A 23181-nucleotide genomic window follows, 5' to 3' on the forward strand; every position below is an offset into this window, starting at 1 on the left:
TTTTAAGTTTTCTTCTGTTTCCTATATTAACTCTCTTCTGATTGAGTATCATTGGAAAAGGGTGTTTGCTATGACTAGTGTGTTAGCTTGGCGAAACTGTTAGCCTTTGCCCTGCTTCATTTTGTACTACAAGGCCAGACTTACATGTTACTCCTGGTATCTCTTGACTTCCTATTTTTGCAAACCAGTCGATTCTAAAGGAAATCAACCCTGAATATTCACTGGAAGGACTGATGCTGAAGCTGAAACTCCAATACTTTGGCTACCTGATGAGAAGAGCCAACTCATTGGAAAAGACCCTGATGCTGGGAAAGATAGAAGGCAGGAGAAGGGGATGACAGAGGATGAGATGCTTGGATGGCATCACCAACTCAATGGACATGAGTTTGAGCAAGCTCTGGGAGATAGTGAAGGACAGACAAGCCTGGTGTGCTGCAGTCCATGGGGTCACAGAGTCAGACACAACTGAGCAACTGAACTGAACCAATTGTGTGTCGGTTCTGTCTATTGAATCCATACCTGTCAGGCTGTTGGCTTTCCTTAAGCATTTGGCTATATTTGTGTTGAGGGTATATTGAACTCTGTTGGTAGTTGTCATAGGGACAGAGTAAAGGGATAATACATAGGTGATTAAATAGCTAATCCCACTAGGAGATTATAAGTAGAAAAAATATGGACGACCCCGTAAGTTAATGATTACTCAAAAACGTAGGTTTGCTTAACCACAAAACTAAGCAGGATTCCTTAGCAACAAAACCATACACCAGAAACATGAGACGTGCCCCAAAACAATAAAACAATGGTGGCATGAGGCCCAAAAGCTGCCCGGTGAACTCACTAAGTTAATGATCCCTAGGCCATGCTCTCTTCACACATAAGACACAATAATTGGTGAACCTAGTTTGACTACGTAGGGACAAGAAAACTTCCCTGCCCAACTTGGAGGAGGAGCTGATGATAAAACACGTCTACTCAGAAAAGACAAAAAAGTTCTTCCTGACATCCCCACTTTTCCTTTGATTATAAAACTGTAGCCAAGTAAGTTCTCGGGGCTCAGCTTTTCTCGCCCACCCACTTGTAAGCCTCATAAGCGTCCTATTCTAATAAATCACTAATCGTCTACCACTTTGCTCTCCATGAATTCTTCTCTGCACTGATACATTAAGGACTATGGTATGGGAGCTCTTCAGAGCCCCCCCAAATTACACTGAATAGTTTCAGTTGCAATTTTTTTCACACCAGTGAGACTGTTTCTCTGTAGTAGAATTGTTTGGGACAGGGGAGAGTGTGGATTGAGTAAGTGGCTATTCCTCAGGAGCAGCCTCCTCAACCCTCCTGGGACATTTTTCCCTTGACCACATCTCCATTCTTATAGCATCGCATTTGAGGAGACTCCCTCAAGGAGTTGTATTCCCAGCTCTACCCTAAAGGCCAGCATAAAAGTAGAGGTGATGGTTTAGTTGCTCAGTTGTGACCAACTCTTTGTGATCCCATGGACTGTAGCCCACCAGGCTCCTCTGTTTATGGGATTTCCAGGCAAGAATACAGGAGCAGGTTGCTATTTCCTGCTCCAGAGGATTTTCCTGACCCAGAGATCAAACCCTGGTCTCCTGCACTGCAGGCGGATTCTTTACCAACTGGGCCACCAGGGAAGCCCTTAAAAGTAGAATTAATTAAAAAAAAAAAAAAAAGTAGAGGTAATGATTCACCAGGTAATTTAATCTCCCAAGGAGGGATCACCATATCAGGTGTCCCCCAAGACAGCTTCATGTTCAGTAATTTGCTAGAAGGAATCTCAGGACTGAGAAGTAGTTATACTCACAGGTACAGTTTATTAATGAAAGGACACAAAACAAAATCAGTAAAAGGAATAGGGTTCATGGGGCAAAGTCTGGAAGAAACCAGGAAGAAGCTTTCCAGAGTCCTCTCCCGTGGAGTCACACAGGATGTACTTAATTCTTCCAACAATAACACCTGGCAAGTGTCTGTCAGGGAAGCTCACTGGTCTCACCATCCAAGGTTTTTAGTGGAGGCCAGTCATGTAGGAACTCTCAGCCATTCACGTGTCAAAATCCTAGAGTCCCAGAAGATAAGCAGGTCTTCAGCATGACCATGGTATTTGCACAGTCTAGACACAGTGAACCATCCTTATCATTAGGGAATGGTGGGGAAACTCCTGAAAGCCAAGTTCCCAGATGCTAGACAAGAGCCAGTATTGTAAGCAGACCTTTCTAACAACAGATGTCTCAGGGCTGCTATGACAACGACTTTCCGCACTGTCTCTCCCAGAGGTCCCTCTCCCTGGCCCTCACCACCTCTGATCTTCCAGATTCTGCTGGGTAAGTTCAAGTCTTGGAAACCCTGTAAGAGATTGCTAGATCTCTGGTTGTATACAGTCTTGCCATCAGTACATAAGAAACTCTCAAAAACATGTGTTGAATAAATGAGTTACGTGAAAAAATAATCTGGTAATTTAAAACCAGAAAGAAAATATTCTGAAATGTATTAACAAAGGATACTGCTATTACATGAGAGTTTTGTTATATTTTTATATGCTTTCCAAGTTTCCTAGAATAAACACATACTTTTTTTATAATTAAAAGCCAAGTAGAAATAAATGTTAGTTTCCAGCAAATCTGAGTGTTGGTCCTGTAGATTAGAGTCTACAGAGAAGGGCCAAGATCCACTGGATAACTTTGACCCCGGGGATATTTTTGGCCATAGGATTCTGGATAAGGCCCACATCACAGAGCATTTTTCTCTTGGAACCTAAATTTGGTGTTATTCCCTTCCATTCAGTCTTCATAGATAAATTCAGGAAACACAATGGTCAATACTTAAATCAAGATTTGTCAACTGATAAACTAAAACTAAAAACTCTGAAAATCAACTGATGTTTTTCAGCTTCCAGTAGCAAAGGCTACAAACTATAGCGTTGCAATTAACTTTTAGCCATCTCTACTGATGAATGGAAACAATTTTTGAAAATTACTTTCCAAGCATATCTTCCTAAGGTTAATATTAAAAATTAGCTTCCAGGAGGAGGAATCTTAAACAATATTGTAAAGTAATTAGCCTCCAGTTAAAATAAAAATATTTTTTAAAAAAACATACTCTAGGTAGCAGCTGAAAACTATCCTAAATGTTTTTCAATTTGACATGAGCAGTACAACAGTGTACACTCTTACCACTTATCACAGCTTATGATAACGAATAAGGATTCAACATTAAGTACCCAATTTGTCAGTACCTGGCTATTCTAAGTAATGCCAACTTTTTCCAGTAATATTAATAGCTTCATAGTCAAATTCACTGTCTTCATCACTTCAATCCCTTTACAGCAAGAGAACTGAACATGTATAGCTAAACCACATTTTCCACATTGGGAAGAATAAAAGTCATTAAATCTATAGATCAGATTTAGCAATTACATTCCCAACAGAAATAGTAAGGAGGACATGTGTGCAGTAAAACATGTACCAATACCTTTATGGCAGCTTTGTTCATAATAATCAAAACTGGATACAACTCAAATGTCCACCAACAGTGAAATAATTTAAAAATGAGTAAATTTTTAAATGGATAAAATTGCGCTACTTTCATATAATGAAACACTATACAACAAAGAAAACCTACAAATTTGGTAAGAACATAAATAAGACTTACAGACATAATGTTGAGTAAAAAAAAAAGGTAGGCAAAATAATTGTTTAATTAATTGCATTTATACAAAGCTTAAAACAGGCAAAAGTTATTTACTATACTGGAAATCAGGGTAGCTTTTCAAAAAGGAGACAAGAAGGGGCACAAGAGAGGCTTCAGAGCTGCTTCTAATATTCTGCATCTGTCTTAGCAGAATTTGCACAAGTTATTAAACTGTGAAAATTCACTGTAGTAAATACTTAAGATTTATACACCTGTCTGTAAGTTTGTTTAACTGCTATAAACATATGACCCAAATGGAGGATTTTACAAAGAGCTTATACAGAAAAAGACAGACATAGTTATTATGGTTGTTTTAGTAAATGTTCAGTAACTCTAAGAACCTGGCCAACAGTATATATGTAATGTTTATTTCTCCAGATCTTATGAGCCTTTGAGTCAGAAGAATCTCATTAACTGCAATACAAATGTCACTGGTTCCTGCTCCCATTTTCAGGACCAAACCTCCACTCCTGCACACCAAGTCCTGTATTTCTGAGAGTCTCCAGAAGGTGTCTCCCTGCGCTGTCAGTCCTGCGGGCAATGCCTCTCCCCTCTGAACAAAGCACTTCCCCTAGACCCTCCCCTACTGGGTCCGGCACGCTGGGCAAGCTGCTTTGCTGTGCTCAGTTGCTCAGTCCCGTCCAGCTCTTTGCAACTCCATGGACTGTAGCTCGCCAGGCTCCTCTCTTCATGGGATTTTCCAGGCAAGAATACTGGAGTGGGATGTCATTTCCTACTCCAGGGCATCTTCTCAACCCAGGGATTGAACCCATGTATCCTGCAACTCCTGCATTGCCAGGTAGATTCTTTACTGCTGAGCAACCTGGGAAGGCAAGCTGTGCAGGAGTGAAGCACAAGAAATTGAGTCACCTGTTCAGGTGAGAAGGTAAAATCGTATTTCTTAAATCTGAGAACTTTTTTAAAAGCTGAGAAAATTATTTCCGTTTTTACCAACAGCCTTCTATCTACTCATGGGAATCCTGCTTCTAAACACTCAGACCAGGTTATCAAGAAACTAGTACAATCCCCATCAGACTTACTGCTCTCCTCTGACAACTAGGGCTTTTCTTGCTGGCACAAGCTAATCAGCAGATTCCTTCTACCCTTAGGGTGAACTCTTGCCCCGGAAGCGTCTCAGCCTCCACCAGACTCCCGCAGCTTGCTGGACATGCCCTTGCCCCAGCAACAGGCAGGGCATGACTTCTTCCCCGGATGATTCCAGCTCCCCTAGGTGTATTGATTTTACTCAGCCCTGTCTCATCAGTTCACTGATGTGCTCAGACAGGCCTGAAAACCTGCGATAGACCTCAGATAAACCAGTATAGAGATCCTGCTACTCTGATACCTGCAAACTCAGACGCTTGACTCACGTGGGAGCCCAAGGCACCAGTACACCCAACTCTGAGTGTGTTCTACATCTAGCATAAGAATGTTAAGGTCGTATGTTTGTTTAAAAAGAGTTCTCCAATGTTCTCTATGAGAATAAACTATTTCTTTTAGTGTGTGTGCTGTCAATTCAATCGTGTCTGACTCTTAGCAACCCCATGGACTGTAGCCCACCAGACTCCTCTGTCCATGGGATTCTCCAGGCAAGAATACTGGACTGGGTTGCCATGCCCTCCTCCAGGGGATCTTCCTGACCCAAGGATTGAACCTGCATCTCCTGCATTGCAGGCAGATTCTTTACCCACTGAGCCACCTGGGAAGTCAAAATTATTTCTTTAGATGTCAATATATATTTACATCTAAGACTTTGAAATGGAGAAAGTGCCATCTACTTTGTGCTCTGGATAGAGTGACGAAAATAACCAATTTTAATTCATCTTCTTCAGAGTACAAGTAATTTGGGTTTGATGTTTTTCCTTTATTTTATTCAAGCATAGTTGATTTACAATGTTGTGTTAATTTCTGCTGTACAGTAATTTGTTATAAAATTACATACATTATTTTTCACTAAAATATAGGTAATTTGTTCAGAGTGTTTTGGTGCATAAACATCTGAAACAAAGAAAGAGAAATAAAGCAATAATTTAAATTGCAGTCACATCCTTTGCTGAACCACTTGATGTCCTGAGATGAGTTCAAATAGCAAATCCCTCCACCTGCTGGTATAAGCTCGTCTCTGCAATTCTCACATTTAAATCTAAAAAAATATAATAGATGATGTGTCATGAAAATCATGGGTGGAGTGAAGTTTAACGTTTTCATCTTAAACTGGAAATGTACTGTGATTCAATGACTAATATACTATCATTCAAGAGGGTAGAAGAGGAAATAGCACTTCCAAGAAGAAAGAAAAACAGCTGTTGTCATGTAGCTTCAAGACAAATACAAGATGCTCTTTCCTCCCTATGAACTTAGCCCTTAAAGTTGGGCTTATTTTTTCCTTTAGCATACTCTGCCTTGTATTTTCATGTGAGTGTGGTGCCTTAACATAGTTTAAAAGTTCTTGGTAAGGCAGAGATCATGGCCTGTATTCTTCAGACCATTAACAGTGAACATAGTATACTGTGGACGTATACAGTAGGTGTTCATTAAATGTTTGATTTGTTGACTTTCCAAGTTGGTCCTTACTTCCAGTTCCTTCTTTCACCAAGAACATGACCAAAGGGGAGTCCTATAGTCACTGTTATAAAATAACCACTCCCACAATAAGTATATGGACTTCTACTTAAGTAGAAATGGGAGAGGGGAGGCGGATGAAGAGGAGTCAGCTCCCAGGAAACCAGGGAATGGGAAACAAGGTGTCTAGCTACTTTGTCATCTGTTTGGTTCACTGATTTTACTAAATGCCTAGTACAAGGCTAGACACATAGTAAATGCTTAAATATTTTTAAAATGAATCAATAAATTAAAATATTAAATTTGAAAAACAGAGATAGGGTATGCTATGCAAAACTGCATCAGATGAACTCAGTCCATCTAAGACAACAAGAAATCCAAAAAAGAAAAGCCCAGAACTTGTGCATGGGATCAACTTTTAATACATCATCCAGACTCCTGGGCTCCAGACTTGAAAAAAAATGTGTTTTAAGCTGATAAATGTCCAAGCATCCTATTGGTTAGAGTTTTAAAGGTGGATAATTAATAGCTCAGGGAAGTTAAAGTGTTTGCATTTGAGAACTTGGTGTTTGTGATTCCTTCCGTTTACTCCTTAAGAAAACAAAAGTCTTTAAAAAAACAGTAATATTTGCATAGCAGCTATACATTTTATAGGTAATTCCTGCAATAAATCTATTATGCATATATAAGTCAAAATGTGGACGCACTCAGGTCAGCACGATGAAGGCCCTGAGACAAGGTGGCAGAGAGGCTGTCTCTAGTACATGTTGCACGCTGATTATCTACTGAAACCCTAGGCTTAGCACACTTCTTACTTCCCTTCCTCGGTCAGGATTGGCTCATATCTCCTTGCAAAACTTTCCCAGAACTCATCTTCTCATTCATTCCCATAACAAGGTGAAAGCTTTTTCTGAAACACGAGTCTTGTTGCATCAGTAATAATACTAGATGGAAAAGCAAATACAAACAGTGCATAAACTCAGGTGTGTACGAAACGCAGCTTTATTTTTTACATATAATTTAAATTTCTAATTTGAACTCTCATCCTCCAGGAAAGGGAAACTGTGACCTCACTTTCACTGGCCCATTCACTCCAAGCACCAGTGATGGTGGAGGTGGGAAACCCAAGCCTTGACAAGTCTTCCCCTGGGTGTTTTCTGAGTCAGCCTTCTCATCCAGTCTTCACCCACAGGCTGCTTCATGCCTCTCTGGGGGTGGGGAGTCTTTGACCATGGCTAAGCCCTGACTTCTGAAAGACTTCAAGCAGCTGCTTCCTCCCTGGATCTTCCAAAGAAGCAGAGAACATCGCAGGCTGCTCCCTGGCATTCCTGCTGCCTCCCCGAGGAAGCAGGCTCCCTCCCAGCTTCTTGCTCTAAGACTGTGACATCTCTGCTCCCCTCACACCCACTGTGCTATCTTCTCCCTCTTGTGAGTCTTCCCAGACTCTTGGCTCTCATTCAATGTGTCTCGCACATGTTAACCTAGGTGAAAGTGTTAGTCTCTCGGTCATGTCCGATTTTTTGAGACCCCATGGACTGTATCCTGCCAGGGTCCTCTGTCCATGGAATTCTCCATGCAAGAATACTGAAGTGGGTAGCCATTCCCTTCTCCAGGGGATCTTCCTGACCTGGGAATGGAACCCAGGTCTCCTGCATTGCAGGCAGATTCTTTACTGTCTGAGCCAATCCAAGCAGCAACAAACCAGAGGGGTTACATCCTTCATCAGCAATGAGCGCAAGCTAGCGTGGCTCCTCAAGGGAGATGGGGAAAAGTAAAAGACCAGGAGAAAAGGGAAATGCTGGCTAAGATTTCAAAATATAATCCCAACCCCAAAGTTGATATCTTTTGCTTTTAACATTTCCTAACTCTTCTCTGGTGGGTCTTCCTAAGTGGCTCAGATGGTAAAGATTGAGCCTTCCCTGATGGCTCAGATGGTAAAGCGTCTGCATACAATGCTGGAGACCTGGGTTTGATCCCTGGGTCAGGAAGATCTCCTGGAGAAGGAAATGGCAACGCACTCCAGTATTCTTGCCTGGAAAATCCCATGGACAGAGGAGCCTGGTAGGCTACAGTCCATGGGGTCGCAACGAGTCGGACACGACTGAGCGACTTCACTTTCCCTATGGCTATTGTGAAAAGTGTCTCTATGAACACTTCTCTACTCAGATCTTTTTTGAGTTTAGCTGCCTTGGGGAGTGAGGAGAACAGAGAGCATTAACCTCACTTTGCAGAAGTGAGGCACTAAGCAATTCTCCAGCATATTCTATAACAGGCATACTAAAACCATCCACTGAACGAGACATAGGGAGAAATGAGTTGTTAAATATTTTCTGCTTTTCAGAAACTCCCACCGGACCACGCCTAACAAACCAAAGTACCGTATTAATGAGCAAATCAGATATAACAGGATCTGAAAGTGCCAGGAACACTCAATTGCTTCCAAAACAAGCCAAATATATTCAAGTAACAAATGAATGGTCTCAGTTACAGCCAATTACAGAGATGCAATGCATTCAGTGTGCTATCCCCAGATCCAGACGGCACTCAGTAGCATAATAAATCCAGGCTCTCAATCGTCTTACTAAATATTTAAAACAGCAGAGCCTAGACAGTAATCTTGGTTGACAGATTCACACATTAAATATACCAAGTGAAATGTACTTAAATTCATTCACTGGGTACAAAGCTCAGCTCATCTTCTACACTGAGCATCTCCGTTGTGCCAATGCCCCTTTGTGGGCCACTTTGGACTTCTGGCATTTCCCTGGATTTCAGAACTGATTAGAAGTAGGTCAAAGGCCTGAGAACAGTACAAAACAACCTAAAGGGACAGGATAACTAGGTCAGCTAAGGTGCAGTGAGAATTCAGGTTTACTCAACCGATCCCAAACCCGTTTCGGAAGAAGGAAAACACAACACAAATATGTGAAAACCTCTTCAGCCTCTTATCTGTTAAGTGATCTTGAGCAAACTACCTAACTTCTCTGAGCCATAGTTTCTTCATCTATAAAATGAAACGAAAAATAAAACTTGCCCACAGAGCTGGTAAGAGGTTTCAATGAAGGAATGTGCATTAAGAGCCTAACCAGAGCTTTTGGAAAATGCTAGTTGTATATTTGATGAAAGTGGGATGCCAACACGGTAAGCCCTACTTTGGAATATAGTGGCTGCTAACCTATGTTTGTTATCTGATATCTTGCTGGTAGCCACAAGAATGGGCCTCCCAGACTTCCAACTGCAGAGAACACAACTGATCAAGGGCTGCAGATATCCTTGCTGGGCTTGTGCAGGTGCCACGCCTCCCTGGGGAGCTCACCTAACAAGAGAGCATGGGGACTCCCAACAGTTGACTTTGGCTCCAGAATTGCCAGTGGCCTTGCTGGATCTTCCTGGAACTCAGGGCAGTCTGGGATGCTCCCTCTCGTGGATCCCTCCCTCTCTCCTTCACTGGGAGTCAGATTCACATCACAGCCTGACACTCTTTCTCAGGCTGACTTGGTTCCCTCCCCATTTTCTTCCCCAGGAGAATTTGCCCTAACAGAATCCTTGCATGTTGAATCCTGTCTTAGCATCTGCTTCTCTGAAGATTCAGACGCACTTGCTCATGTTCTTTTCTGACAGTGAGTATAACTTATATTTGTCTTATGAGGTGTGCATGGATTGTTGAGCTATTCTCAAGGGCCATTTCATCAGAGTAGCCGTGGGGAAGCCGCAGCTGAGAAACAGGAATTACAGGGGTCACCATTGCCAAGAGAAGTATGAACAAACGTGAGGACCTTAAGTCTGATACTTTCTCAGGGAACTACAGTTTGGGGTGTTTCTAGTCAGGAGAAACTGAAGGAAATGTTTTCAAAGATAGTAATCTTCTTGGTTAAGTAACTTCACCTCTCTGGGCCTTGGTGTCCTAGACCAGTACAAAATGAGCAGATGTTAGATTTCAAAGGGACCCAGGAGACCATAAACTCTGTGTTTCCCAAACTTCAGTTACATTTGTATACTTTTTGGTCAACCCGTGTGCAACCCAAGTAATAATTTTTCTTTAAGTAAACTCACTTTAACTTAAAATTTAAAAAGCAAAGTTTATGTGAGAGTTAAATGATAAAGTATCACTTACCATAAATGGAAGACAATATTATTAAATTCCAGTTAGATGTTAAAACCTGAAGAAGGTGTAGACTCTGGAGCTGCTTTCTGTTAAAAATGCAGATTAGCAAATGTTAAAGACATGCTAACACCAAATACTTTCTAGAAAGACTGGAAGAGAAGTGAAAAAGACTCTGACAATGTGACTCATTGGTTTTGTTTGGCTGTGCCACAGGGCATGCAGGATCTTAATTCTCTGAACAGAAATCTAACCCACACCACCTGCAGTGGAAGCAAAGAGTCTTACCCACTAGACTGCCAGGGAAGTCCCAACAGCGTGATCCATTGTCATTCAAAACTGGATCTATGGTTCCTCCTAAATCACTAAGTCACTCCTTTCACATAAGCTTGGAGGTTCCCTCCTCCCATACTATAGTTTGGACATCCCACTGTTAATAGTTTTTCCATTTTGAGAGATATGTAACTCAGGGGTGCAGGTTTACTGACCAGCTACAGAAGTAACAGTGTGTTTATCAGTTTATCATTATCCTGGGTTTTCAATAAGAATTTAGTCCATCTAAGTAGTTGGGGACCTAGGATCCACCCATTAGAAAGTGTCTTAAACAGAACCAAGAAATAGAAAGTTTGCCTTTAGTGTCTTCCATCTCTTCTTTTGTACACCCTAATTCCTCATTCCCTACCTAAGAAACCAGACAATTCTTTTCCCTTTTGCTGCTGAGAGCCCCCCGGGAGGAAGATCTACTCAGACCTAGCTTTCCCTCATCTCACTGCTCTACTCTACTTTCCATTTCCTGTTGAGCTGCTTCACACCAACCTGTGAATGACCCAAAACTGGCTTCACACTGTGACCATCCTAGAGATATTCAAAACTAATTTTATTTTATTTTTTTACTTTTTATTTTAATTTGGAGAATAGCCAATGAACAAGGTAGTGATAGTTTCAGGTGGATAGCAAGGGGGCTCAGTCACACATATACATGAATGGATACATTCTCCATTCTCCCCCAAACTTTCCTCCCATCCAGGCTGCCACATAACATTGAGTAGAGTTCCCTGTGCTATTCAATAGATCCTTGTTGGTTAACCATTTTAAATATAGCAGTTTGAACATGTCAGTCCCATACTTCCTAACTACTAGCTATCCCTTGCCCCAATTCTTCCCCCTACCCTGCAACCATAAATCCATTCTCTCAGTCTAAGAGTCTGTTCCTGTTTTGTAAAGAAGTTCATTTGTATCATTTCATTTTATATTCAGCACTAAGGGATGTCATATGATACTTATCTTTTTCTGACTTACTTCACTCAGTATGACAATCTCTTTATCCATCCATGTTCCTGCATATGTCAGTATTTCATTCTTATTAATGGCTGAGTAATATTCCATTGAGTATATATATATACACAACATCTTCTTTATCCATTCCTCTGTTGATGGACATTAAGGTTGCTTCCATGTCTTGGCTATTGTAAATGGTGCTGCAATGAACACTGGGATACATGTATCCTTTTGGATCATTTCAAAACTGATTTTAGGAAGGTGGTCCTAAGATGGCAGAGGAATAGGACAAGGAGACCACTTTCTCTCCCACAAATTCATCCAAAGAACACTTGAACACTGAGTAAATTCCACAAAACAACTTCTGAATGCTGGCAGAGGACATCAGGCACCCAGAAAAGCAGCCCATTGTCTTCGAAAGGAGATGTTTTATCAACGGTGCTATATAGATGGAGAAGTCTTGAGACTACTGTAAAAATAAGACTGAAAACCAGAAGCAGGAGGCTTAAGTCCAAATCCTGAGAATACCAGAGAATTCCTGACTCCAGGGAACATTAATCGATAGGAGCTCATCAAACGCCTCCATACCTACACTGAAACCAAGCACCACCCAAGGGCCAACAAGTTCCAGAGCAAGACATACCATGCAAATTCTCCAGCAACACAGGAACACAGCCCTGAGCTTCAATATAAAACCCATTGACATCTCATTACTCATTACTGGACTTCATTGCACTCCAGAGAGAAGAAATCCAGCTCCACCCACCAGAACACCGACACAAGCTTCCCTAACCAGGAAACCTTGACAAGCCACCTATATAACCCCACCGACAGTGAGGAAACTCCACAATAAAGAGAATTCCACAAACTGCCAGAATACAGAAAGGCCACCCCAAACACAGCAATATAAACAAGAGGAAGAGACAGAGGAATACCCAGCAGATAAAAGAACAGGATAAATGCCCACTAAACCAAACAAAAGAGGAAGAGATAGGGAATCTACCTGATAAAGAATTCCAAATAATGATAGTGAAAATGATCCAAAATCTTGAAATCAAAATGGAATCACAGATAAATAGCCTGGAGACAAGGATTGAGAAGATGCAAGAAAGGTTTAACAAGGACCTAGAAGAAATAAAAAAGAATCAATATGTAATGAATAATGCAATCAGTTCAGTTAAGTTCAGTCACTCAGTCATGTCTGACTCTTTGCAACCCCATGAATCGCAGCACGCCAGGCCTCCCTGTCCATCACCAACTCCCGGAGTTCACTCAGACTCACATCCATCGAGTCGGTGATGCCATCCAGCCATCTCATCCTCTGTCATCCCCTTCTCCTCCCGCCCCCAATCCCTCCCAGCATCAGAGTCTTTTCCAATGAGTCAACTCTTCTCATGAGGTGGCCAAAGTACTGGAGTTTCAGCACTCTGGAAGGAACAAATAGTAGAATAACAGAGGCAGAAGATAGGATTAGTGAGGTAGAAGATAGAATGGTAGAAATAAATGAATCAGAGAGGAAAAAAGAAAAACGAATTAAAAGAAATGAGGACAATGTCAGAAACCTCTGGGACAATGTTAAACACCCCAACATTTGAATCATAGGAGTTCCAGAAGAAGAAGACAAAAGGAAAGACCATGAGAAAATTCTTGAGGAGATAACAGTTGAAAACTTCCCTAAAATGGGGAAGGAAATAATCACCCAAGTCCAAGAAACCCAGAGAGTCCCAAATAAGATAAACCCAAGGCAAAACACCCCAAGACACATATTAATCAAATTAACAAAGATCAAACACAAAGAACAAATATTAAAAGCAGCAAGGGGTAAGCAACAAATAACACACAAGGGGATTCCCATAAGGATAACAGCTGATCTTTCAATAGAAACTCTTCAGGCCAGGAGGGAATGGCAAGGACATACTTAAAGTGATGAAAGAAAATGACCTACAGCCCAGATTACTGTTCCCAGCAAGGATCTCATTCAAATATGAAGGAGAAATCAAAAGCTTTACAGACAAGCAAAAGCTGAGAGAATTCAGCACCACCAAACCAGCTCTCCAACAAATGCTAAAGGATCTTCTCTAGACAGGAAACACAAAAAGGGTGTATAAGCTTGAACCCAAAACAATAAACCCAAATGGCAATGGGATCATACTTATCAATAATTACCTTAAATGTAAGTGGACTGAATGCCTCAACCAGAAGACAAAGACTGGCTGGATGAATACAAAAACAAGACCCCTATATATGTTGTCTACAAGAGACCCACCTCAAAACAAGGGACACATACAGACTAAAAGTGAAGGGCTGGAAAAAAATATTCCACACAAATAGAGACCAAAAGAAAGCAGGAGGAGCAATACTCATATCAGATAAAATAGACTTTAAAACAAAGGCTGTGAAAGAGACAAAGAAGGACACTACATAATGATCAGAGGATCAATCCAAGAAGAGATATAACAATTATAAATATATGTGCACCCAACATAGGAGCACCACAATATGTAAGACAAATGCTAACAAGTAGGAAAGGGGAAATTAACAATAACACAATAATAGTGGGAGACTTTAATACCCCACTCACACCTATGGATAGATCAACTAAACAGAAAATTAACAAGGAAACACAAACTTTAAATGATATAATAGACCAGTTAGACCTAATTGATATATATGAGACATTTCACCCCAAAACAATGAATTCCACCTTTTACTCAAGTACACACGGAACCTTCTCCAGGATAGATCACATCCTGGGCCATAAATCTGGCCTTGGTAAATTCAAAAAAATTGAAATCATTCCAAGCATCTTTTCTGACCACAATGCAGTAAGATTAGATCTCAATTACAGGAGAAAAACTATTAAAAATTCCAACATATGGAAGCTGAACAACACACTGCTGAATAACCAACAAATCACAGAAGAAACCAAAAAATAAATCAAAATATGCATAGAAATGAATGAAAATGAAAACACAACAACCTAAAACCTGTGGGACACTGTAAAAGCAGTGCTAAGGGAAAGGTTCATAACAATACAGGCATACCTCAAAAAACAAGAAAAAAGTCAAATAAATAACCTAACTCTACACCTAAAGCAACTAGAAAAGGAAGAAATGAAGAACCCCAGGGTTACTAGAAGGAAAGAAATCTTAAAAATTAGGGCAGAAATAAATGCAAAAGAAACAAAAGAGACCATAGCAAAAACCAACAAAGCCAAAAACTGGTTCTTTGAAAGGATAAATAAAATTGACAAACCATTAGCCAGCCTCGAGGGGGGTTCATGTTTGGGATCGCATGTATACCCGTGGTGGATTCATGTCAATGTATGGCAAAAACAATACAGTATTGTAAAGTAAAATAACGTAAAAATAAAAATTAAAAAGAAAAGAAAAGTCAAATCAATAAAATTAGAAATGAAAATGGAGAGATCACAACAGACAACACAGAAATACAAAGGATCATAAGAGACTACTATCAGGAATTATATGCCAATAAAGTGGACGATGTGGAAGAAATGGACAAATTCTTAGAAAAGTACAACTTTCCAAAACTGAACCAGAAAGAAATAGAAAATCTTAACAGACCCATCACAAGCATGGAAATTGAAACTGTAATCAGAAATCTTCCAGTAAACAAAAGGCCAGGTCCAGACGGCTTCACAGCTGAATTCTACCAAAAATTTCGAGAAGAGCTAACACCTATCCTATTCAAACTCTTCCAGAAAATTGCAGAGGAAGGTCAATTTCCAAACACATTCTATGAGGCCACCATCACCCTGATACCAAACCCTGACAAAGATGCCACAAAAAAAGAAAACTACAGGCCAATATCACTGATGAATATAGATGCAAAAATCCTTAACAAAATTCTAGCAATCAGAATCCAACAACATATTTAAAAGATCATACATCATGACCAAGTGCGCTTTATCCCAGGGATGCAAAGATTCTTCAATATCTGCAAATCAATCAATGTAATACACCACATTAACAAATTGAAAAATAAAAGCCATATGATTATCTAAATAGATGCAGAGAAAGCCTTTGACAAAATTCAACATCCATTTATGATAAAAACTCTCCAGAAAGCAGGAATAGAAGGAACATGCCTCAACATAATAAAAGCTATATATGACAAACCCACAGCAAACATTATCCTCAATGGTGAAAAATTGAAAGCATTTCACCTGAAGTCAGGAACAAGACAAAGGTGCCCACTTTCACCACTACTATTCAACATAGTTTTGGAAGTTTTGGCCACAGCAATCAGAGCAGAAAAAGAAATAAAAGGAATCCAAATTGGAAAAGAAGAAGTAAAACTCTCACTGTTTGCAGATGACATGATCCTCTACATAGAAAACCCTAAAGACTCCACCAGAAAATTACTAGAGCTAATCAATGAATATAGTAAAGTTGCAGGATATAAAATCAACACACAGAAATCCCTTGCATTCCTATACACTAATAATGAGAAAATAGAAAGAGAAATTAAGGAAACAATTCCATTCACCATTGCAATGAAAAGAATAAAATACTTAGGAATATATCTACCTAAAGAAACAAAAGACCTATATATAGAAAACTATAAAACTCTGGTGAAAGAAGTCAAAGAGGACACTAATAGATGGAAAAATACACCGTGTTCATGGATTGGAAGAATCAATATAGTGAAAATGAGTACACTGCTCAAAGCAATCTATAGATTCAATGCAACCCCTATCAAGCTACCAACGGTATTTTTCACAGAACTAGAACAAATAATTTCACAATTTGCATGGAAATACAAAAAACCTCTAATAGCCAAAGCAATCTTGAGAAAGAAGAATGGAACTGGAGGAATCAGCCTGCCTGACTTCAGGCTCTACTACAAAGCCACAGTCATCAAGACAGTATGGTCCTGGCACAAAGACAGACATATAGATCAATGGAACAAAATAGAAAGCCCAGAGATAAATCCACACACCTATGGACACCTTATCTTTGACAAAGGAGGCAAGAATATACAATGGAGAAAAGACAACCTCTTTAACAAGTGGTGCTGGGTAAACTGGTCAACCACTTGTAAAAGAATGAAACTAGAACACTTTCTAACACCACACACAAAAATAAACTCAAAATGGATTAAAGATCTAAACATAAGACCAGAAACTATAAAACTCTTAGAGGAGAACATAGGCAAAACACTCTCTGACATACATCACAGCAGGATTCTCTATGACCCACCTCCCAGAATATTGGAAACAAAAGCAAAAATAAATAAATGGGACCTAATTACACTTAAAAGCTTCTGCACAACAAAGGAAACCATATGCAAGGTGAAAAGACAGCCTTCAGAATGGGAGAAAATAATAGCAAATGAAGCAACTGACAAACAACTAATCTCAAAAATATACAAGCAACTCCTGCAGCTCTATTCCAGAAAAATAAACGACCCAATCAAAAAATGGGCCAAATACCTAAACAGATATTTCTCCAAAGAAGACATACAGATGGCTAACAAACACATGAAAAGATGCTCAACATCACTCATTATCAGAGAAATGCAAATCAAAACCACAACGAGGTACCATTTCACGCCAGTCAGAATGGCTGTGATCCAAAAGTCTACAAGCAATAAATGCTGGACAGGGTGTGGATAAAAGGGAACCCTCTTACACTGTTGGTGGGAATGCAAACTAGTACAGCCACTATGGAGAAGAGTGTGGAGATTCCTTAAAAAACTGGAAATAGAACTGCCTTATGACCCAGCAATCCCACTGCTGGGCATACAAACCAAGGAAACCAGAATTGAAAGAGACACATGTACCCCAATGTTCAGCGCAGCACTGTTTATAATAGCCAGGACATGGAAGCAACCTAGATGTCCATCAGCAGATGAATGGATAAGAAAGCTGTGGTACATATACACAATGGAGTATTACTCAGCCATTAAAAAGAATACATTTGAATCAGTTCTAATGAGGTGGATGAAACTGGAGCCTATTATACAGAGTGAAATAAGCCAGAAAGAAAAACACCAATACAGTATACTAATGCATATATATGGAATTTAGAAAGATGATAACAATAACCCTGTATGAGAGACAGCAAAAGAGACACAGATGTAAAGAACAGTCCTTTGGACTCTGTGGGAGAGGGCAAGGGTGGGATGATTTGGGAGAATGGCCCTGAAACATGTATATTATCATATGTGAAACGAATCGCCAGTCCAGGTTCCATGCATGATACAGGATGCTCGGGGTTGGTGCACTGGGATGACCCAGAGGGATGGTATGGGGAGGTGGGAGGGGGGTTCAAGACGGGGAACACATGTATACCTGTGGCAGATTCATGTTGATGTATGGCAAAACCAATACAATATTGTATAGTAATTAGCCTCCAATTAAAATAAATAAATTTATATTTTTAAAAGACTGATTTTAAACACTTTTTTTATAATCTAATTTGTCAAGAGATCTGCCTTTTCAGCCTCCCCTCAAACTTTACCACAGAGGCCTGGTTATTTTAAGATCAACTTTTTTAAAATTTACTTTTAATTAAAGTATGATTGACATACAATATTAGTTTCAAGTATACAACATGATTCAATACTTTTGTAGATTATACTCCATTTAAAGTGTGTGAAACTGAAAGCGTTGGGTGCTCAATCATGTCTGACTGTCTGTCACCCCACTGACTGGAGCCCACCAGGCTCGCCTGTCCATGGGATTTCCCAGGCAAGAATCTCAGAGTGAGGAGCCATTTCTTTCTCCAGAGGATCTTCCTGACCCAGGGATTGAACTTGGGTCTTCCACATTGCAGGTAGATTCTTTACCATCTGAGCCACCAAGGAAGCGCTATACTCCATTTAAAGTTATTACAAAATAATGGCTATGTTCCCTCTGCTGTACAATATATCCTTGTTGCTTATTTATTTTACACAAAGCATTTATATATCTTAAGCTCTCCCTCCTTCCTTCTCTCTACTTGTAACTACTAGTTTATTCTCTCTGTAAGATCAGCTATTTTGATGTTGCTCTCACTTTTAATTTAGGGCATTTCTGGCCTCATTCAGATGGCCAAACCATCATCCTTGTGTATTCTAAAATGCTTTCCTATTCCAGGTCATCAGTACTACAGGTATTGTATATTGTAACTCAGTCTTGGCTCTGCCCCCAAAGGCCTAGCATCTAAAGGGATCCAGGCCTAGGGACCTGGATATTTTGTCAGAGCTGTGAGATCTAAAGTTTTATTTTTATGGTGAGAGCTGCATTTAGACTCCCACCCCCACCACCACATCAACCCAAAATAATCAGCTCTGGCCTACTATTAACAGTGAAGTCTATTAATAAATTGTATTAAGATTTGGGGGGGCTCAGAATTCAATTCTGGGATGGACTGTCTCTAAAATAAATTAATACCATCAGTTCAGTTCAGTCGCTCAGTCGTGTCCAACTCTTTGTGACCCCATGAATTGCAGCACGCCAGGCCTCCCTGTCCATCACCAACTCCCAGAGTTCACTCAGACTCACGTCCATCGAGTCAGTGATGTCATCCAGCCATCTCATTCTCTGTCAGCCTCTTCTCCTCCTGCCCCCAATCCCTCCCAGCATCAGAGTCTTTTCCAATGAGTCAACTCTTCGCATGACGTGGCCCAAGTACTGGAGTTTCAGCTTTAGCATCATTCCTTCCAAAGAAATCCCAGGGTTGATCTCCTTCAGAATGGACTGGTTGGATCTCCTTGCAGTCCAAGGGACTCTCAAGAGTCTTCTCCAACACCACACTTCAAAAGCATCAATTCTTTGGCGCTCAGCCTTCTTCACAGTCCAACTCTCACATCCATACATGACCACTGGAAAAACCATAGCCTTGACTAGACGGACCTTAGTCAGCAAAGTAATGTCTCTGCTTTTGAATATGCTATCTAGGTTGGTCATAACTTTTCTTCCAAGGAGTAAGCGTCTTTTAATTTCATGGCTGCAATCACCATCTGCAGTGATTTTGGAGCCCCCAAAATAAAGTCTGACACTGCTTCCACTGTTTCCCCATCTATTTCCCATGAAGTGATGGGACCGGATGCCATAATCTTCGTTTTCTGAATGTTGAGCTTTAAGCCAACTTCTTCACTCTCCTCTTTCACTTTCATCAAGAGGCTTTTTAGTTTCTCTTCACTTTCTGCCATAAGGGTGGTATCATCTGCATATCTGAGGTTATTGATATTTCTCCTGGCAATCTTGATTCCAGCTTGTGTTTCTTCCAGTCCAGCATTTCTCATGATGTACTCTGCATAGAAGTTAAATAAGCAGGGTGACAATATACAGCCTTGACGCACTCCTTTTCCTATTTGGAACCAGTCTGTTGTTCCATGTCCAGTTCTAACTGTTGCTTCCTGACCTGCATACAGATTTCTCAAGAGGCAGGTCAGGTGGTCTGGTATTCCCATCTCTTTCAGAATTTTTCACAGCTTATTGTGATCCACACAGTCAAAGGCTTTGGCATAGTCAATAAAGCAGAAATAGATGTTTTTCTGGAACTCTCTTGCTTTTTCCATGATCCAGCGGATGTTGGCAATTGATCTCTGGTTCCTCTGCCTTTTCTAAAACTAGCTTAAAGAAAAAGATTCTGACATCCTAAAATATCATTTGTTTGCCTTTGCCAAGGTTTACACACACACACACACACACACACACACACACACACACGCAAATAAATACCTTCAAAGCTGGAAGGTGAATAGTGCAAAGATCAGGCTGTACTGCCAAATAACACAGACTGCTTTGTTTCATGTAAACAAGGCAACCAGCCCAGTGAGTTACCCCTTCCTACTACAGGACACACCTTCTCATTTCCCTCCCTCCACCCTACCTTCATTTGAAACATAGTTCAAACAAGGGGACAAAGTAAAAACTCCTGCCACCTAATCAGTCTGAAGGTCCAACTCAGGACTTTCTTTGATTCTCACTAACCTGTCTCTACAGATGAACAGTTGAGTGCTTTGACAAGGCAGTTCAGTTCAGTTCAGTCGCTTAGTCGTGGGGTCTGACTCTTTGAGACCTGGTGGACTGCAGCAAGCCAGGCCTCCCTGTCCATCATCAGCTCCCGCAGTTTACTCAACTCATGCCCATTGAGTCAGTGATGCCATCCAACCATCTCATCCTCTTAACAAAGCATGAGTCTAAGAGTTAGGAACTCTGAACTCCTGGGTCCTCAAAAACTAAATGACAGCAAAGGGGGTGCCCTAGGATTCTTTTTCTGACCCTAGATGGGGGCGATGCCAAGAACTAACAGGGATGTGTGACAACTGAGATAAGAGTGCTGACTCTCCGGAAGCTTGTGGTAGAACCCATTCCAGGTGAGAAATAACAGCAATAATAGTAACATAACAAATAAACGTCTGTAAAGCAAAAGGCTGCCAGCGACATGCTGGTACCTGAAAGCTGTGTTCTCTTCTTGGTGGGAGTTGAGCCAAAAGACACAACCAAGCCAAGGATGCAGAGAAGGAAGGATTTATTATTTGCAGCAATTAAGGAGAACACAGGATCTTTCCCAAACCAGTGCCTCTCTGAATAGCAAAATTGGGGAAAATTTAAGCTAAAGGCACAGGTATATTCATGAAAGGGCTTGGGCTGAGAAATCGGCAAACGCCTGGCAAAAGTCTAGCTTTAGTTACTTGAAGTCACAAGGGTCCACTCCATCCTTCCATCCTCCATTTGAGTGGGGGCCTTAGCTCCTGCAGAACTCAAAGATGAGCATCAGATTGTTACGTATGTCGCTTGAGGAGGAACTAGGACTCTTTATCACCGAACTATTTTTTCTTGACTGTTTTCCCTTTGTTCCTGCTTTCTCTTACTTCCCTCAAGATAGTTAACTGCTGTGACCTGTTCAAGGACAAATATTATGGCCAAGCTTAGATCACAAAATGGCTTAGGCCAAAAATACCTTCTCTTAGGTCAAGAAAGCTCCCCCCACCCCCCACCCAACCCCTTTCTCTGTCTCTAGGGACCCACCCACTCCCACTCCATCTACTTACAACGCTTTCACAGCAGACATTCTTCTTATACTCAACACTCCGGAGCGGGGAAGCAGGACGGATTCCCTCCTCTCCCCACTCTCCCCGCTTCCTCATTTCCACAGATCCTGAAGGGAGCGTCCGTGAGTTACCACAGATCCCATTTCAACCGCCAAGAAGATTCACCCGAGGTCCCTCCAGCCGCCAGTGCCCACCGGGGCCCCATCCAGGCATAGCGGGTGCGCAGACTCTCGCCCGCAGAAGTCCCCACCGGCTGGCACCGACCGTCGCTCCCGCCCCGCCGGCCCAGAGTCCCGAGGCAGGGAGAGGGGGAGCCGGGCCCTCCCTCCGCCACCCAGGCAGGCGGGCTGGGACCCGGGGCGGCGCCGCCGCGCCCAGGGGCGGACCCCACACTTTCTTCCGACTCAAAAGCGGCGAGCGGCGTAGAGCTGCTCCGCCCCTGTTCCGCCGCCGGTCCGGAGCCGCACGTCCCGCTTGCCCGCTGCCGCCATGGCCAAGCCCCTGACCGACCAGGAGAAGCGGCGGCAGATCAGCATCCGCGGCATCGTGGGCGTGGAGAACGTGGCCGAGCTGAAGAAGGGCTTCAATCGGCACCTGCACTTCACTCTGGTCAAGGACCGCAACGTGGCCACCCCCCGCGACTACTTCTTCGCGCTGGCGCACACGGTGCGCGACCACCTGGTGGGGCGCTGGATCCGCACGCAGCAGTACTACTACGAGAAGTGCCCCAAGGTACTGCCCGCGCAGCGGGGCCGCCGGGCGCTCCCGGTGCCCTCCGCGGCGTCCTGCCCTTCTGGGAGGGCGGCCACCGAGCGTCGGGGCGATGGCCCTGGCAGGATGGGTGGAGCCCTGGGGGTGACCTCTCCTAACACCGATTCTCCCCCTACACACACACACACACCCCGCGAAGTCCGGGGTAGAGTGTGTGGGCGGCGGGTGTGCAGCCGGGGTCAGATCTGGCATTCTGCCAACACCCCAGTTAAGTCTCGGTTATCCGAGCGCCATCGCCACTCTAACCACTGCGCTTCCCGTCCCCGGGATCTCCTGGAGCAGAAGCCCAAGCCTCCCTCGCCTGTCCACTGGTTTCACAAACTTTTGGGGAGCATCTACTCTCAGCATCTAATCTAGAGAGAGCTGGCGGCTCCAGTCTGAATGCCAGGCACAGTTCTAGGCCCCAAACAGTCGATCCAGAACAAAGGGGATAAAAACCTGCCTTGCGGGGTGCGGGGTTGGGGGAGTGGGGAGCTGAAGGTTTAGGGAGCCGAGACCTGCCGAGGTCGGCAAATGGTGATAAGATTTAAGGGAGCAGGTGGGGCAGGAGTCGGAGAAAGGCGCATCACAGCCCACAGAACCTTTTTAGAGGAGGAGATGAGATGGGGGTTGCGTGCAAGACCCGGGCTGGTCGAAAGCACAGCCGGAGTGTGACGAAGGGATGCGGGGAGTAGCGGGGGGCGGGGGTAGAGGTCCGGAGCCACGCTCAGAGCTCTGTATCCTCGCACCACCACCCGTCCCCCCCCCCCCCGCAC

The 23181-nt window shown here is 42.3% G+C and overlaps 1 protein-coding gene and 1 long non-coding RNA gene across 6 annotated transcripts in view; one reads left to right on the forward strand and one right to left on the reverse strand.

Moving 5' to 3' along the window:
• Window positions 1810–22127, reverse strand: LOC108636992. Of its 5 annotated transcripts, XR_001918687.1 has the most exons (4): window positions 21656–22127; window positions 10382–10458; window positions 5449–5848; window positions 4508–4541 (listed from the first exon to the last, which is right to left on the reverse strand). It is a non-coding gene; the product is annotated as an uncharacterized LOC108636992 (long non-coding RNA). The 5 variants fall into 5 exon arrangements; XR_001918688.1 differs by lacking the exon at window positions 5449–5848 and having other exon boundaries at window positions 1810–4541; XR_001918685.1 differs by lacking the exon at window positions 4508–4541 and having other exon boundaries at window positions 5361–5848.
• The window catches only part of PYGL (phosphorylase, glycogen, liver), a 52683-nt gene continuing 51623 nt past the window's right edge, over window positions 22122–23181 (forward strand). Inside the window, exon 1 of the mRNA XM_018054351.1 lies at window positions 22122–22387. Within this exon, the coding sequence (XP_017909840.1) occupies window positions 22145–22387 (243 nt within the window). The 5' untranslated portion in view covers window positions 22122–22144. The remainder of the gene's footprint in view (window positions 22388–23181) is intronic.

Source organism: Capra hircus, chromosome 10 (assembly GCF_001704415.2).
Source record: "Capra hircus breed San Clemente chromosome 10, ASM170441v1, whole genome shotgun sequence".
In the NCBI taxonomy this organism is placed as follows: domain Eukaryota; kingdom Metazoa; phylum Chordata; class Mammalia; order Artiodactyla; family Bovidae; genus Capra; species Capra hircus.